This window comes from Oryzias latipes, chromosome 14 (genome assembly GCF_053564925.1).
Source record: "Oryzias latipes strain Hd-rR chromosome 14, Olatipes_Hd-rR_3.1".
NCBI lineage: Eukaryota > Metazoa > Chordata > Actinopteri > Beloniformes > Adrianichthyidae > Oryzias > Oryzias latipes.
The window spans coordinates 12,917,517-12,935,037 of record NC_136250.1 but is presented as its reverse complement, the minus strand read 5'-3'; the positions used below and the strand labels follow the sequence as shown (position 1 = coordinate 12,935,037).

The 17,521-nt window shown below is 38.5% G+C and overlaps 1 protein-coding gene across 4 annotated transcripts in view; it reads right to left on the bottom strand.

The window, feature by feature from the left end:
- Positions 1–17,521, bottom strand: part of cadm2a (cell adhesion molecule 2a) — a 303,643-nt gene that overhangs the window by 42,546 nt on the left and 243,576 nt on the right. For all 4 annotated transcript variants that reach the window (XM_023962767.2, XM_023962769.2, XM_023962768.2 and 1 more), the window contains one exon: positions 3,634–3,786. In XM_023962767.2, the coding sequence (XP_023818535.1) occupies positions 3,634–3,786 (153 nt within the window). The remainder of the gene's footprint in view (positions 1–3,633; positions 3,787–17,521) is intronic.

Here is a 17,521-nt window from a genome sequence, read left to right as displayed (position 1 = left end):
CCTTGGCTGGAACAGCCTTCCTGTAATTGCCATGACAACAACCAAAATAAAAAGCTGAAATGGCGTCAATCAAAGCACAGAGGGCAAGAGAAAGAAATCCACCTTTGTCTGCGCGGGTGTACATTTGTTAAAGCAAAAGGCCCACGAGCCAGGAAATGAAAATGACCGGCCTTCACTCTAATGACTGTTTTAAGCCACTTGCGTCTGCCCTTTATTGTCGCCGAGCAGTGAGTCTGCCTGCCCTGGGGGGGCTGAGTGACTGAAAGGTCCGTCAGTCAATGCCATTGACTTCCTGTTTCCGCGTCTGCCTCACTACCTGCTGCAGTCGTTTTCAGGGTTAAAGAGGCTCTTGTTTTCTGCATTATTCAAATCCCGTTTTTTTTTGCAGATTGGTTCTGGGCAGAGTATAGAGAGGCACAACTAAGCCGTCCATCATATACAAAATGAAGTGTGTGTAGAGGCTCCATTGTATCATTTTTTCCTGCGCTGGCTGAATAACAGCAGATCAAGAACGTGTTTGTGTTGAGTCGTCACAAGGCTGCAAAGCTTCTACCTCTTTTTTTCCCTTTGTCATTGTCTGAATTGAGAGTTTTATTTTTTTCATTTTTTATTAGATTGATTAGATTTTTGGCAGTGGGCGTGGCTAAAAGATGAAGCAGGTGTCAGGATACGTATGAGTGTTAATTTTGTGATTAATAATCTGGTTTACTGTTTTCAACTGCAGCTGAAGAAATTATTAAACTTCAATGGATGGAAAATTTTAAACCTTTTAGATTTGATCACATTTTCTTAAGATTGGACCAGATTAAACAAAATTTCACTAGATTAGATTAGATTAGATTAGGAATGACTACCCCCGACATTGGCAGGGATAGGCTCCAGTATCCTCGTGACTGTATATTCAACGCTAGTTTCAGAAAATTGATGAATGTCTGGATTGGATTGGATTGGATTAGATTAGATTTTTTTAGATTAGGATTGGCTACCCCCGACATTGGCAGGGATGGGCTCCAGTATCTTTGTGACCGTCAAAGGGAAACTGGTTTCAGAAAATTGATGAATATATAGATTGGATTGGACTAAATTACATAATAAAACGTGGATAAGAATACAGAATTAGTTAAGAAGGCTATTATTTATCTGAAGTCCTCTAGTCTTGATGTTAAAATGAATGGGACGGCACCAACATTCACAGTAAGTGGAGATGTAAGAAAACAGCGTTAAACATGAATAGTCTAGAGTAGCATATGCTACAACACAACATGTGCAGATTTAATGTAGGCAGGTGCTGTTGTTTGAAATATTCAGTTAAAGCTTCCTGTGTTGGTAATTGTTTTATATGCTGTGGTTCCGCGCTCAGAAGTGCTACTGGAGCCGAGTCATGTGTTAGCCTATAAACCAAGCTAAGTCAGTTAATTTCAAGAGATCACTGTTATATTTATTCAAGATTGCAAAATGACGATAATGTCTTTGTTTCTTAACCTTGACCGAAGGCTTATTTGTGCTATTTTTCTCATGGTTCCTTGTCCTGTGACTTACCTGAGACCAATGAGTTAAAACAGGAATTGAGATGGCTAAAAACCATAAATCCATCCATGCACTAAACCCATTAAATCCCTTTTGGGGATAATTGAGTTGCTGGAGCCTATCCCAGCTACTATTGGGCGAAGGCAGGGAACACCCCATACAGCCCATCAGTTCAGTAAAGGGTAGCTAAACATTGCTGAAGGTAAAAAAAAATAAAACTGCAGTAAAAATAGTTTCTGATTGTGTGATTGGTCAGCGTATGCTTTATTACTTGTTTATTTTACACATTGTGTCAATTTGAGATTTGATGGCTGCAACAGACTAGGGACCTGTACAAGGGATGCCCCACCTTCACTCAACCCTCATGTTGTAGAATTTTGTAAAAAATCTTAGCAAAATATTTTTTCAATGTCTGAAAAATTCCTGTTATTCTTTGATACAAATGCAATAAAAATTCCTGATAATAAATTTAGCTCATTGTGCAGAGCCATATTAGCTCCACAAATCTTTTTTTTCCTCTTTGTTTGCTGTAATATTTACAAGCTGGCTTTTATTTGTGCAGCAAATAATTTGAGCGGGAAGGCCTAAATGTTTATTTTCCAAATGATTATTAATCGTGTTCATTTCCAGCCCCTGCTGTCAGATAAAGCCGTCCCCGATCGTTTGCTACGATTATTGAAGCCGTGTCTCCGTTTGCCTCGTGTGGACCATTAACTATTGTTTAGTATTGCGCAATCATTTTCTCCGTATCTTCCCTGAGTGCTAGCCTTTAATGTCTCTCATTTTCCCAGCGCTTGTTAACACAGAGACTCAAGCTAATGGTCCTAGAGTGCTCTAACACATCTATTAACATTAGACAGAGAAAAAAAAAACAACTAATTGGAATTATAATAAGCAGACTAGCAGAAAATGAGACAATGTTTGTGCAGGGCAAATCTGCTGTGGCGAATCACAGCGCGCTACAACTGCGCACGGACCTTTGACACATTCCTCGCTAAAACATTTCTGTTTATCCGTGTATATGACTGAAAGGTTCTATCTGCACTTTTCTTTCCTTTCCTTCCTTTATTTTTAAATCAATTTTCAAATTTTTTTCCTTTTCTTTTAAAGTAAATTTTACGTTGATTATTTCTATGATGTATTGTGATTTTAATGCATTTTTCTGTTTTGTGAAGCACCTTGAATTACTTTGTGTACGAATTGTGCTATACAAATAAACTTGCCTTGCCTTGCCTTGCCTTGCCTCGCGAAAACCAATCTGTGTCCATTAATGGAACAAAGGGGGGAGGGGGTGTCAACCAATCAGAGTGCAGGACTCAGAAGATTTGGTAAAGTTATGAGAGACACTCCCAAATTCAGACTTCCGGCCTCAATAACTCTTCTGACAAACGTCCAAATGTGACAGCAAGTCTCTCAATCGTTGTGTATTAACACAGAGAGTGAACTACAAATGCATTTAAAAGTAAAAACGATTGTTTTTCTGTCTCTGAGTTCTGCACTCTGATAGGTTGACCCCCCTGGTCCATTATCGGAAACAGATCAGTTTTGACACAAATGTCTCGTAAGGAATGTGTCATGAGTCCGAGTGCAGTTGCAGTCGGCGATTTGAGGTTGTAACTCTAAATGAACACATACAAAATGGGAATGCAGATGCAGATTTGTGGTTCTCACACTCCACTTTACACGTTCTCACATCAAATCTACAAGCTCATCCATATGGACACATTTCTACATTCACAGCTTTAGTCTGACTCAACATTGCTATGGCAACCAGTCTCGCCAATCAGGAGAGGGCTTGCTGGAAGGCCCCACCCCTACCACCTGAAAGCAGGCGCAGAGAATCTGTAAGTCAAATATTTCAAATGAGCGACATACTTTTATTGAGGCATCTGATTGGTCAGAGCAGGATTTTCAACAACATGTTAAAATTAAAAAGGCATCAGAGCAAGAATGATTATTTTGATCAATATAATGACAGATTTTGGCTTCTAGGAACCAGCGTGTACTTCCTGTACAGTTGTCATATACAGTCCATGGGTGCTAAACAAAAGAATAAATGACTTAACAAAAAAAAAAGCTGAGTCATGAATGAACTTCTGCACTTACCCAGAACGGTCAGGTAGGCTTTGGCTGTTCTGACGGGCATGGTGAACAGGGAGCAGGTGTACATGCCCTCGTCGGACAGCGAGACGTCACTGATGCTGATGGTCAGCTCTGACGAAGACGCGCGCACAAGTTCAATCCTGTTGTCTCTCAAAGCTGCAGACGGAAACCACACAAAACGCGGAAAAAGAAATCAACAATGTTCTCACTGTTCCTTATCCGTCTGACCGTCTTAGCCAAATGTTACTACTTTTTTGGAAGAAACACATGATATGTTCTTACATTTCAATAAAAATATTGCTTGGAGAAAAACCCGATAAAAATATAATTAATTTGGGTATTTTTTAATGGACAAACATAAAAATGTACATTTGGAAAATCATTTCCAGCTAAACCTTCCGTCCACGTTACTCCTTCAGTTTTTGCTTCCTTCTTATGGCTGCAGACATTAATTTATATGACAATGTAATCTGCCAGAGGACATAAAGAGAAAGAAATCAATACGGCAATAAAAGGCGCAGACAGAGAGGCCTAATGAGAATTTGGCAAGATGCTGGAGTTTAAATAGATCTGCAGAGATGAGATGCTGAGCTGAAAGCGACTCGGCGGTCTTTAAACTTGACATCACGCTTTGAGTGAAACACATTTTTAACAATCCAGTGAAATCTCGATTATGAAAGGACAAAATGTGGCGCTATGAATAAAAAAAAGAATAGAAATGTGGAGTGTTAAAAAAAACAGATTCATGTCATTGTTTTGGTTCTAGCTGCTAAAAACATCACAGAAATGCAAATGAAGAACCATAGTTTTACTGTTTAAATTGGGCTGGTTGGAGGTGGTGGTAGAGTGGTATGGGGAATAAATGTGACCAAAGGCTTTGGGTTTTTTATTTCTAACATGAAATCAACATATTTTCTTTTAATGTTGGGTTTAAGTAGCTCTAAATTCAAGTTTGTGATGGTTTTGGTGTTGAAAATACTGATTTAGTCTCGTTAAAGTCTCGTTTAAAGCCAGAGCTCTGAGTCGACCTCATTCTTCGTCCCACCAAAAGCCACAGCCAACTCTGCTCAAGATGAACGCGTCAAGGATATCTTTCATTTGGCTGGAGCTATGCTGGCGAATTTGTAATAAGCAGATAACACTCGCGGGAAATTACCAAAATAAAAGCACAGAAATCTAAACCTAATTCTGTTTTATTGACATCACTTTTTTGGAGGATGAGAAGGTAAAAATATAGGCGATGAAAATAGTTCCTAGTCTGATTGTATACATTTATTAGTAGAGAATTGTTCTAGAAAACAAAAAAATAATGTTTCAGTTTTTGTAATCTAATATGCAGATGACTGCTGTGTTTTACAGAGAAATGTGATTTTTTTTAAATTAGTGAATCTTTTTGTTTAATGAGGGGAAATTATATGATGCCATGAATAATTCTTCTCATTCCATTATGAATGTTTTATTGCTACATAATTTGTTTTCTAACATATTTTCTCTTCTTACTTTTCCACTTGAAGGGGGGCTGTTTATTTATTTGGAGACTCAGGCGTTTTTGAACTAAATGACAGATTTGTGCACATACAATCAGCAGGGTTGGTGTAAGTGAAGCTCCAACTGAGCTCCAGCGGGGGTTGGGTGACTCTGCAAAGCGAACCTTTGTCACTGTCAGACATCGCTGAGTTCCTCGCCGTGGCAGGTGCAGTCTGCCGCTCGAGCTGCGTCACTGGCGAGGCCTCCGCTGGCGCAGAAATGCTGCCGGAACGCACCCTTTCATGTCGTCGGGCTTCCCAAGGGACAGACGGCTTTGGTTTGCCGCTTCCAGGCTAAACGCCATCGTTAACCGCTAACACAGTGGTAATCAGTTTGGCTGAAGGACAGCTGCTCGCTCTCAGCTCTCATCACGTTGGTGTTTTTTCCCTCCTGGTTCTTCAGATTATCTGGCATGGAGGCGGTGTGAGAGGCTGTTTTAGGTGATTCTCTGCTCCCATGTGCTCATGGGTAAAATACAGTTATCAGTGCGAGACCACCAAATCCCTTTCAGTCAAACGATCTGGCAGTTTGGGCAATGACGAATCCTGCCGTTGTGCTTTTGGGCATGCACAGGTATGTGTGTTCCAAGCACCATAAAGATGGGGTCAGCGTGAGCCTCACTCTCCTCTGAGAACACGTGGGACTCCGGAAGCTGCGGCGCTCCGACCCGGCTCTTTGCCCAATTTTTTGCTGGGCCAGAAACTACAAGCAGGGAAATGTCAAAAAACACATTTACTGGCTCACTAAACATTGCAATGAAGCCCCGCCTCCATCCTCCTCACCCGCCAACCCGCCTCACTGAACAACTCCTCTGACAAGCAGCATGTGACACATCCTGGAACTGGATGGTTTCACTTTATTTATCTCTTTTTTGGATTAGGCTAAAGGGCTGCACGGTGGAACAGCGGTTAGCCTCACAGCGAGAAGGCCCTGGTTCAAATCCCGGCTGGGATGCTTCTGTGTGCACGTTCTCCCCGTGCACGTGCATTTTCTCCGGCTTCCTCCCAGAATCCAAAAACATGCTTCATAGGTAATTAAAGTGTCCCTAGGTGTACATGTGTGAGCATGTGTGTGTGATTGTGTGACAAAAATATTAATACATTTGAGGTAATAGAAATAATTTTTGTCTCAATTATTGCAGCACTAGATATTATTTTATCACTATCATTCCCTCTTTCTACAAAACTTTTTATTAAAAAAATGATCCATTTTGCTTCAGCCACTTCTAAAAATAACTTCACTGGCAGGAAACAGACAACTGAGCACTGTCCAAAAGAACCCAACAAGTCCTTCTACCTTCAGCAAAGGGCCGGCAACCCTCTGCGTGTGTCATTGCATGTTAAGAACATGGAGTTGGCGGCGCGCACGTGTGCGAGGGTGGGGGGACATTTAAGTGGCATTTTCTTAGCGGCCCCCGACACGTTCCACCTCGAGACGTGACAATTGTTAGTCTGCCAGAGCATGGGAGGCTGGCTTCAGAAGCTCTGCGGAAGCGGCGACATTTTCCAAATAATTACAAGTGCTGATGAATGTTGGCTCAGCGAGCCGCCCGCGCCGAAGCTTCCCCCGGCACAGCCAAGACCAATCACAGAACACTGTGTAAAGGAGCGTGACACCAAAGCCACCAGGCCCTCTGTTCCACAGCAGAAATGGACAGAAGAGATGGGGGGGGAGGGGGTGATATTTTCTCTTTAAATCTAAGGAGGGGGGGGTTAAAAGAGAACCAGCTGAGTTTAGCTGCACAAAAGGATGACTTTTATTCCTTTAGAGCAGCTTTCATTTTTGACATTTACAGCGCCTGATAGTCGGACTAAAAACTGAATGAAACTCTGAAAGCAAATGAACTAAATACACAATTACTGACAATGACAAGTCTGCATTACATTACTCTTTGAAATGCAATTAGTGTGTGTAAATTATTCCTATACAGGTCGTTGGCAGCAAATAATGAAAATATATTTATTGCCCTCCCCCTCCCCCTCCCAATATGAGATTTATTTATATGAGATAGGAGCCATTTCGTTTGCGACCAACACATCCCAGTTTTGCTGCCTTCCCTTCACCCATACATGACAACAAAAAAAGACAACAGCAAAACTCTTAAAAAAGGGTGTACTTTTTCTTTGAAAAAAAACAACTATTAGTTTCCTAAAAATAAAAAATAAAAAGTAAAGGTGAGCCTTAATTTAATCATCCCAGAATACACTCCAGAATCTGCATTATAAAATGCGAGAAAAAAAATACCAATTGCGGTGGCGAAGAAGAATCACATACAGTGGGCGGAGCGCAGTGCGTTTAACCCGCCCACATTGAGCCAGGCCTCAGTCTACTCTACACACTGCAGCCTGGGGTAATTGGATGTCCTAGCATAACTGCATTTCCAACCTTTACCAGAGGGGGCAGTGGTGAGCTTAAATTCATGGAAAAGAGCAGAAGAAGGAACAATGCAAATCTAGTGCTTTTTAACAATAACCCTTGATGCTCTTTGGATTACCACAACGTAACATTTGAAATACTCTAATCTACATAACTACAATTGAAGCAGAGAAAGGCAGCGCTGCACTGATATGCAACATATTACGGAACATACGTTAATCGGCTGATTCGGGCGCAGAGGAAAGTGGCTGTGCACCATTATGCAATATATTACTTCTGTCAAGCGTTAGATTTTGACGCAAAACTGTTTTTTCCTTCTCTAAATCCGATGGAATTTTGTTATTTGCTCAAATAGCCAAAGAGTTACGGTAGTTTTAAGAGCGTGTGCTATTTAGCTTTCACCGAAGACAGCCCAGGTGTGGAGGTGAAACACAGTGAAACAAACATGATACAGATTGGACAAACTTGGTAAAATTGTAGTAGCATTACCTGGAAGATCTGCATTATGGAAAATCCAATTTCTGAAGTTTTCATAAGCCACAACTAAAAGAGCTAAACTGTCTGACAGATTCTTATGTTAAAAAAAGGCATCATTTCTCCATAAATTGAAAAAGCTGTTGGTTTAGGTCATTAAGTCAAAATAACTAAGCTATTTTATAAAAAAAATAGTTTGAGTTTTGATTCTGAATGGTCTGTTTATTAGTTTTTTCAGCAAAGACTTAAAGTATGGTGGCCCTGAAGTGCAAATCACATCAACAAATCACTCGATGCAAAAATGTTTTTTTTTACCGAATCGATGTTTTTCCTACACCCCTAGTATTAAAGGACATCGTGGTTGAAAAAAAAAAATCAACTTTGTACATTTGTCTTGAATTTCTGCACATTTTGAAATTTGAGGTCAGATGTTTTCTCTTAATGAACACGAGGCTAGAAGTCAAAATCTTCTGTGAGCGCCCCCTGCTGGTGCTCAAATCTAGGCGTCGACAACCGCCAATCCTTCTGCTCGTCTGTGTACAAACCAAACGGCATCTTTGAGCACAGGCAGCCTGTATCGTCCTATTCAGCGTTGGATCCTCCGCTCCTGCAGCTTTAAGGTCAAACCAAACGGCCACAATCCTTCCCCCTTTTGGCCCGCCGTGTTTGTAGATTTCATTTCACCCCTTTATTTCCTCTCCTCCGTCTTCTCAGTGCTCTCTTTTTTTCTTCTTCTTCCTCTTGGCTTTCCGCCGTCCGTCCTTCCCCTCCCTGTCCTTTCATGTATCCAGGGACAGTTTGTATTAGTACAGAACCGTGGCAGGTGTTTGCTCATTCAACTGACACAGTTTTATAATGAGAAAAGTGCAAATTTTCACAATATACATTCGGCTGTCTGTGTCTCGATGTGGCTGTTCTCCTTTCCATGTCAACAACCCATCTGGGAACTTAAATATGTGTGTGTGCGTGTGAGGGAGTGATAGCGCCACAGCAAAGCAAACAGAATTCGACGCTTGCTGAATAGCTTCATGTATATTCCGTATCGACACCGTCCCTCCACCTCTATTGCCCCTCATGCCTTTCTGAGGCAAAGCTGGGCTTTGTGGAATGTAAAATGGGCCATACTCCACTACGGTAAATGGCTTGTGGAGATTCTTTTTCTTTTTTTTTCTCTCCCAGTGACAGAAATGATTTTCTCTCAGTCTCCATCTGCCATGCTGAGTTCAGTGGGACACCGTCACCAGCCCTACTTCATTAAGTCCTTGTGAGAGGCAGGTCAGTGAGGAGACAGCTCTCGCCCATCAACTCTATTGTATTTTGCAGAGGAATACATTTTCCCCCTGCAGCTAAAAAAGTAGCAGAACAGCTGCCCCGGTCCATAAGGAGGAACATATTTTTCTGGGCACCCACTATATCTTATCCTTCACAATGACTTTGAGAAGCTTCTGTGGGTAAATGTGGACTTTTTTTTTAGCCCTATCCTCATTTAAATACAGACCCATCCCCAGAACAGATGCCTTTTTTAAAAAAAAAAAAAAACTCAACTCTATTCTTCTGAACTTCCATTCAAAGGAGAGAAAAATCCTCGTCTGCTCCCAGACGGAAGCCTTTAATATGAAAGAGAAATAGGGTTAGAACACGATTCGCTGTTTTTCTTTGAAGATGTCACCTTTCTGTCCCAAAATGACAAAAACAGAGCTGCCATTTCTTTGGCGGCCATATTGTTCTGATTTTGCAAACACTAGTGCATCTGCAGATCTTTGTTTTACAAAGTGAATACAAACAAAGATAGATTATTTTGAATTATTTAATGTCTAACTTTAACGGCACACTGAATCATGGTGCATGAATGAATGGTTTACTTTTGAATTTATCTAATAAATAAGGCTCACCAAACTATAGGGCGCATTTAACAAGACCAAAGTCAGTATGTTCGTCAGTCAGTCAGACTTTATCAACTCTTTAGTCAAACTTTATTATTCCAACTTTCTTAACTCTTTATTAACTGCGTTCATAGTAATTCTAATACTTGTTTGTGACAATACCGCGAAAACAATTGTTACTATGACTACGCTAACGCTTGCTTGTATCACGATAAATAAAAAAACACAGTCCAACACCGCTACACGTTAGCTTATTGACTATACCTGTGACTTCCAACCTTGTTTGCAACACGTAAAAAACAGACCGATACGGTAAGACTGATGTTACTATGACTACGCTATCTCCCAAACTTGATGGTATCAGGAAAAGAAAAACACAGGCTATGTCCGAATTCCCACTCCAACGCCTAACTACTAAAAAACTATATAGTGCAGGACTATGTAGTTCCCTGGCTTTTAAAAGTAATTCAAACACCATGCTCACTACTTTTTTTTTTTTCAAAGGGCAAATATGACGTCAACGATTTTCACGAAGATAAAATCTAATTTATATGAGCGTTTTGCGACAATCATTAATAAGTCCACTGTCTTCTAAAGATAAAAACATTGATATTTTGTTTTAAAAAATACATTTAAATAAAAAAGAATTTTGCCAAAATTGCTCAGACGCAAAGCATTGTGGTCTATATTCACCAATCTAGTGAGAATCGATGCACACTGGTTTTTTCGCAGAAATAGTGCACTATTTAGTAAGTAGTGAAGGAATTCGGACACAGCGACAGTCCACACCGCTACACGTTAGCCGCGTTAGCGTATTGACATACCCCGGAACTTCCAACAATGTTTGTAACTCTTAAAAAAGCGCCGGAGACCAGGAAAACAATTGTTAATATGACTACGCTAACGCTATCTTGTTCACGAAAAATAAAAAACACAGTCCCACACCGCTACACGCTAGGCACGTTAGCATAATTACAATAACACCCAACCTTGATTGCAACTTGTACAAAAAAAACGACCGACATTTAGACAGAGCGCTGCGTGCCTCTAAAAATATTTTCAACATCAGTAAACATTACCAGAACAATTCTATATTTAAGGCACACCAGATCATTAATACAACGCATTGTTGTTTTTTAAAACAGTTATATTTTAAATGTGTAATATGGAAAATACGGCAATCAAAAGACAGAACAAAACATTAACATGAACACAAAGAAGCTAGAAAGAATCCCCTCCAGTTAACAGAAGGAAAAAGAGGAGGTTTTTGCATCATTTAGTGTTGAAGAATTTTTCTAGGAGCTCTCATGCAGTGCCTCCTTAATTTTGCACCTTTTTTCCACCAAGACCTGTATTCTACTTCTCTTCCATTCTCCCTCCTTTTTTCTTTCTCTTTCCTCCCATGTTTTATGGTCCTTGTCTTGAAGATAGGGGACTTGTTAGAAATCTCTGGAGATTTACAGGCAAGGTCTTTTTATTTTCCTTTTCCGGAGAACACCTTACCAATCTTCAGGACTGATATGAAAGGATATTTCTTACACGGAGTTCTCCAAGAGACAGAGAAAAGAGGAAAAAGATTACTTCAAAAGTTTACCCTTTCTGTCTGTGTGTTAAAAAAGAAAATAGTCATCTTGTTTGCTGTTTACTGCTCAAAACTTTGGAAAATCTATCCCACTAAATGCTCTGGTGCTCTGAAAGCATCAGAGTTGCACACTGCACCGGCAGGACGCTTGGCATTCCACATGCACACACGCATGTGCACGTGGACATTTGTACACACCAAAAAATATGCCTGCTCACACACCCATAAACAGGCAGAAAATTGATTCAGAGAGCTGAATATTTGACATCTGAGAACCTGAATAGTTTCATATTGAGCTGCTCGGGGGCCTTAAAATGAGCAGTTGGCCCCTTAGTTGTTCACCCATAACGCTCATTTTAATGCCTAAACGGGTTCAGTCATTCACAGATGGCGCAATACAGGCAAGAGATGCCAACAAGCAGGGAGCGGTGGACATTTTTAGACATTTTTATAACATAGATTTTAGAAAATGGAGGGGAAAAAGCAACGTTTTTTTTTTAACACACAGTTAAAGTTAACATGTAGACTTTGTTGCATTCAAATCTGCAATTTAAGGATTTTTTAATTTTTTTTTTAATAATTTAAGAACATGTTTTAAAAAAAATGAATAATGAATAAAAAAAAATTTTATTGTGACTTTTTCATTTAACCCAAAAGTTAAAAATAAATAAATAAAGTAAAGTAAAGTAAAATAATAAAAGGCTTGATTTACGAAAAAAAATAAGGCAAATCTTTTATTTAATAAAAATAACTATTGTTTCTTTTTAAGAAAAACGTCAATCTCAAAAACTGAATGGATGTTTTTTCAATAAGATAAAAGTTTAATGGAATTAAACTGACTCATTCATTAAAATGACTCATTTATTCCACATTTTTTTGGGGGGAAACTAAATGTGTCTGCTCTGGATGACCTTCCTGAACCTGAACTTCATGATCTGGTAAAAAGCTAAATATTTTTATATAAATACAACAAGCAGAACTAAGTTTAGGAAAATATAAATAAATAACATAAATGTGTTCATAATTTAAAAAAAATACATACATCTGCCTGTACAATTGTTGTTGTTACGACATTAAAACTAAACTGTCAAAAAATAAAGTTTTAAAATTTGAATTTGAAATTCCTCGGAGGATTGCATTTTACTAATAGGTTTTCCTAATTATAAAATCCAAGCTGAAGACAATTTCACCTGTCAGACAAATGAGGATTAATCCTTTGTATCCACTTTTCCACCATTAATGTAATACAATTATTAGGAACGTGTAGCACTCGGAGCATTATAATGAGGTGGTAATCAGTGAAAGCAGGTTTAGGGTGCTAGACTTTGCCGATCCATATGCAATTACCTCTATTTTTACCTCAACGTTTCAGCCTTCAGGTCTGTTTCAAGAAAATAGCTCTGACACATTTTATAGGTCACGCTTCAGTCCCCCGCCTGATGGTGATTAAACTATTACAGTCTAACAGTAGAATGAAAGAGGGATAAATGCTCATTTTAATATCAAGTTGTTCCTCCTTCAAATAAATAAATCTCATGTTTCCCTTAAAAAAAAAAGTCATGTTGAGGTTTGAACGGTGAGCGCCTCCTCCATGTGGTAGTTTTGAAGTACTTTTCGTAAACTAAATCAAATAAATGCTACTTATAAAACTATACATGTAACTTACACCGTCACCACATATGACTTACAAAAACAAGTATTTCTTTCCCACATTTGAACTATTTTGTGGCCACAAACTAGTGATTTGTTTGCACAATTGACCAGTATTGTCATCCCAAATTAGCATTTTGTTAATACAACATAACTATTTTGTGGCCATGAAGTAGTATTTCGTTAGCCCGATGAAACTATTTTGTGGAAACAAATGTGTATTTTGTTTAACCCTTGTGCTATCCTAGGCACTTTAACATTGGGAGTTGGGTCATATAGACCCACTAGACAGTGCTCTGAACCTTTGTTCTTCAATGATTTGTGAACTTCACTGGTGTCCATGGATTACATGAAATCTTTCCACCTTTATCCACCTTTGTCATGGTAGGGAGAACATGTCAATGTAAGGGTGGGGTCATCTGAGATAGCAAAAGGGTTAAACAAGTTAACTATTTTGTAGCCACAAATAAGTATGCCGTTTGTAGTATTTAGTGGCCACGAAATAGTATTTTGTTCATGAGAGTTAACTGTTTTGGGGGAAAAAGTTAGTATTTGATTTGTATGATTAAAGCATTCTTTTGTCAGAAATTAGTACTATGTTTATAAAATTTACTTAGTGTAGTGTTTCGTTTGTATATTTTAACTATTTCAACGTCACAAATGAGTATTTTGTTCATTCTTTTTAACAGTTTTGTGGCCACAATTGAGTAATTTTTGTACGTTTGAACTATTTCATGGTCGCAAATTAGTATTTCCTTAATAAATTTTAACTATTTCGACGTCACAAATGAATATTTTGTTCGTATATTTTAACTATTTCGCGGTCACAAATCAGTATAACGTTTATATTAATGAACTATTTTGTGGTCACAAATTAGTGTTTTGTTTCTGATTTTTTAACTTATTTGTGGCTATTGTCTATTTATTTATTTTGTTTTAAATTCAATTTGTATGAAATGGGCTCTGAATGTCAGACCTCACTAAGTAACAAAAGTTGACAAAGATAATGAAACTATTTTACATCCTTTTTTTATCCTTGGTATATTGCTGTGATTCTTCATTTGTCTGCATGTTTCATACATACTTAAAAACATTAAATCAATAAAAACATGTTGCTGCTTTTTGGCCAAGGAGTAAATAAATAGCATAAAAGCTGAGAAGCAAGTTGTCAAAAAGGAGCTACATCTAAATGTCAGGCCACTAATTAGTGATCTCTTTCCAAGGATTTGTGCAAACAAGCCTTTTTTACCCGACACCTGCCCTCAGCTGCTTCAGCTCGTCCCGAACAAAGCTTTAATACACTCATTGACACCAAATATGTGCTGTGGGGATTTTCCTAGGTGAGCTGTGACACCTCCATAGTGAAAGCGAGTGGACTGAAGCTAAAGCAAAAAGACACGCCTCATACTGCAAACACAGTCGTTGGTGGTGCGACAACAATCGGCATGAAATTAGGGGCAGCAAATTGCATTCTCCGCATTATAAAGGAGAATTTATAGAACGTACCTTTGCTCTAATGTGGCGAGTCTACTAAATAGGTCTGCAAATTTAGCCTGGGAAGTAATTACACATACACAGGCTCTTTCTAGTGAAGGTGAAAATGAGGAAATTCTAATTATGAGTCTTGGCACATTTTTGGAAATAAAGCTATTATCAAGTCCTAAATTACTCAAAACCAAAAAGAGCAATTTGTTAGAAGATAGTCGCCTCTTTTGAATCTTAGAAATGACAGTATCCCTTTTCCCAATGCTCATCCCTCGCTTTCTGGCAAAGCCCAGCTTAAATTTCTCAGCAGTGAAGGATGAAAATGACAAAAGTGGCTGCTTTTGATTCAATGATTTATTTGATATTCAAAAAAAAAAAAAATATATATATATATATATGTATATATATATATATATATATAGAGAGAGAGAGAGAGAGAGAGAGAGAGAGACAGAGAGAGAGAGAGAGAGAGAGAGAGAGAGAGAGAGAGAGAGAGAGAGAGAGAGAGATGACATAAAAAAGCAACACACTCCACCTTTCAGTGGGTTGGAGATAAGGTAGCTTTCTTTGGACACACTAAACGTCTTAAATGTGAAATTGCAGGGTCGATTACATCTGAAAATTAAAATAAAAAAACTATTTGATAAAAAAAAGTATCTCGCTCATTGTATTCGTTCAACATTTTTGTACAAATTTTTTAAAATCTACAAAAGCAATGAACTACAAACAGGCTGGCCCACTGACCTCATCTGCTCATAAAAATGATAAGATGACAGGGAATTACAAAAACAAAGCTCCGCTTTACGATTTCCAGCCTATTTTGTTCTTCCTACTTCCTTTATTCACAAACGTTGGAGAAGTATGACATATTGACCAGTATGAAATGTTATTTTTTGTTTGTGGTGATGCAGAAAATGAGTTACAGACAGAGTATCTCAAAATATTGGCTCCGCCTCTAACTTTGGGGTTTGATTTTAAAGCATGTGAAACTGCAGAGGCAGGAGGCGGGGACCGTCACTGAAGTCCATCCCAGACAAACATCCCAGGCAAACATCAGCAATTTCCCAGCAACTCCCATAAATAATCTCAACACCATCACAAACACTCATTATAAACTTCACATTACTCTTTCTCCTCTAGTGAACCAACTTGAAAAAATGTTACAAATGAAAAAATGTTCCATAGAAAGTTAGAAAAACAATGATTTTGAAAATCATTTAAAAAATATCTTGAAAAACAACAAATATATCTCAAAAATCATTTAAATATATCTAAAAAAACAATCGTAAAAAAAATTATATTGAACAGTCAGAAATAAATTTACAAAAAAATACATCAAGGATCCTTAAAAGAAAATTTTGAAAGACAAACTGCGTGCCGTAAAGTTGACCACACCCACAAAATGAGCTACCTGGTGACCCACGGACTTTGCTGCTTTGAGCCCAATGTTGCTGTCGGGGATTGGCTCTCACACAAAAACAAAAAAACAGTTCATATTGGTCAATATTTCAGATTTCCCCAATGCTTTGCTCTGTAACATTCATAGATAAAGTAAGAAGGAAGAACAAAACAGACTGGTCATGATATCATGACGAGCACAAAGACTAAACAGACTTGGATCCTTTCTGATGACACGACGACATTTTGGGTTTTCCACTTTTAATTGCAGCTCATCTTCTAGTTTTCGAGAGGACATGTTTGAGGCTCTTTGCTTCAGTAGTTTTTAAAGAAATGAGCACGAGAAACACAATTACAACAAACAAAAATGCAATCCATAATCACCTTTTATCTTTTTAAGTGACATTTTTAAAAAACAAAACAAAAAACCATTTACTAGTAACTGTTGTACTGTTATGTAACTGGATGAATTGGAATAAAAGACAGAAACTCTGTGAGACTGAGACTTATTTTTGGTGTAAAATGGCCCGGCCCCTTTCATTTTTTCTAAACAGAAAGCAAAGAAAATGAATCTAAAACCTACTGTGATGAAAGACTTTTGCAGCTGAGACACGTCTTTGCTCTCACACTGCCAGTGGCACTTCAAAAACGCTCAGCATCTCATAGTTCCCATCAGCATGTGCATCTCAACTTGCTATGATCAGCAAAACAATTCCCAAAGCACGTGTGCACACACACCTACACACACACCCACATCCACACACAAGAAAAAAATGATCCACAGAAGCATCACAGTTCAGGGGCCTCAAAAGTACCCCTTTGCTTTTCTGATAATACAAGAGTCTTTGGTGGCTTTTTCCATTTACCATCCAAGAGCGCTGCACTGGAAATGCCAGGAAGCAGACCCCCAAGGTCAGCCCCCGGAGTGATATGGAATAACCTGCAGAGACCACCATTGAAGTTCAATAGATCTTTTCTAGTGCTGCTTTCTCTCAGCAAAATGATGTGCATAAACCATTTTCTTACTGTACACTCAAATACAGAGATGCGCAGATAATGGGACACAGGAGAGCAAAGATGTTTTTTTGGGACTAAATATCCTACTTTTAAGGTTAAATTCAAAGTATGCCATGGTTTTGTGGGAGAGGTGCACGGGGTAGCATGCTGAGTTTTTTTTTTTTTGCTTCCAAAGGATATTTATACTGGTCAGCAGTGGATGCAGTTTATTTTTCGAACCCTAAATACAATTATAAATGTTTAATGTTTGATTCTTTAAAGACAAAAAAAACTTAAATATGTAGCATTAACCAGCGCTTGCGACAAACCTGATCATTCATGTAAGGTATATTGTATATGGCAATGATTCTGCTGGAAAAATAGTGAATGAATCGACTTTTCTAATTTACTTTAGACATAAAGTATAAAATTCCATGAAGTTTCTGAACAAAACCCTTTTTTTCCCCCTATATTCCTTCGTGTTTGCAGTGTTTTTGTCTGTTCCTTTCTTAACAAACAT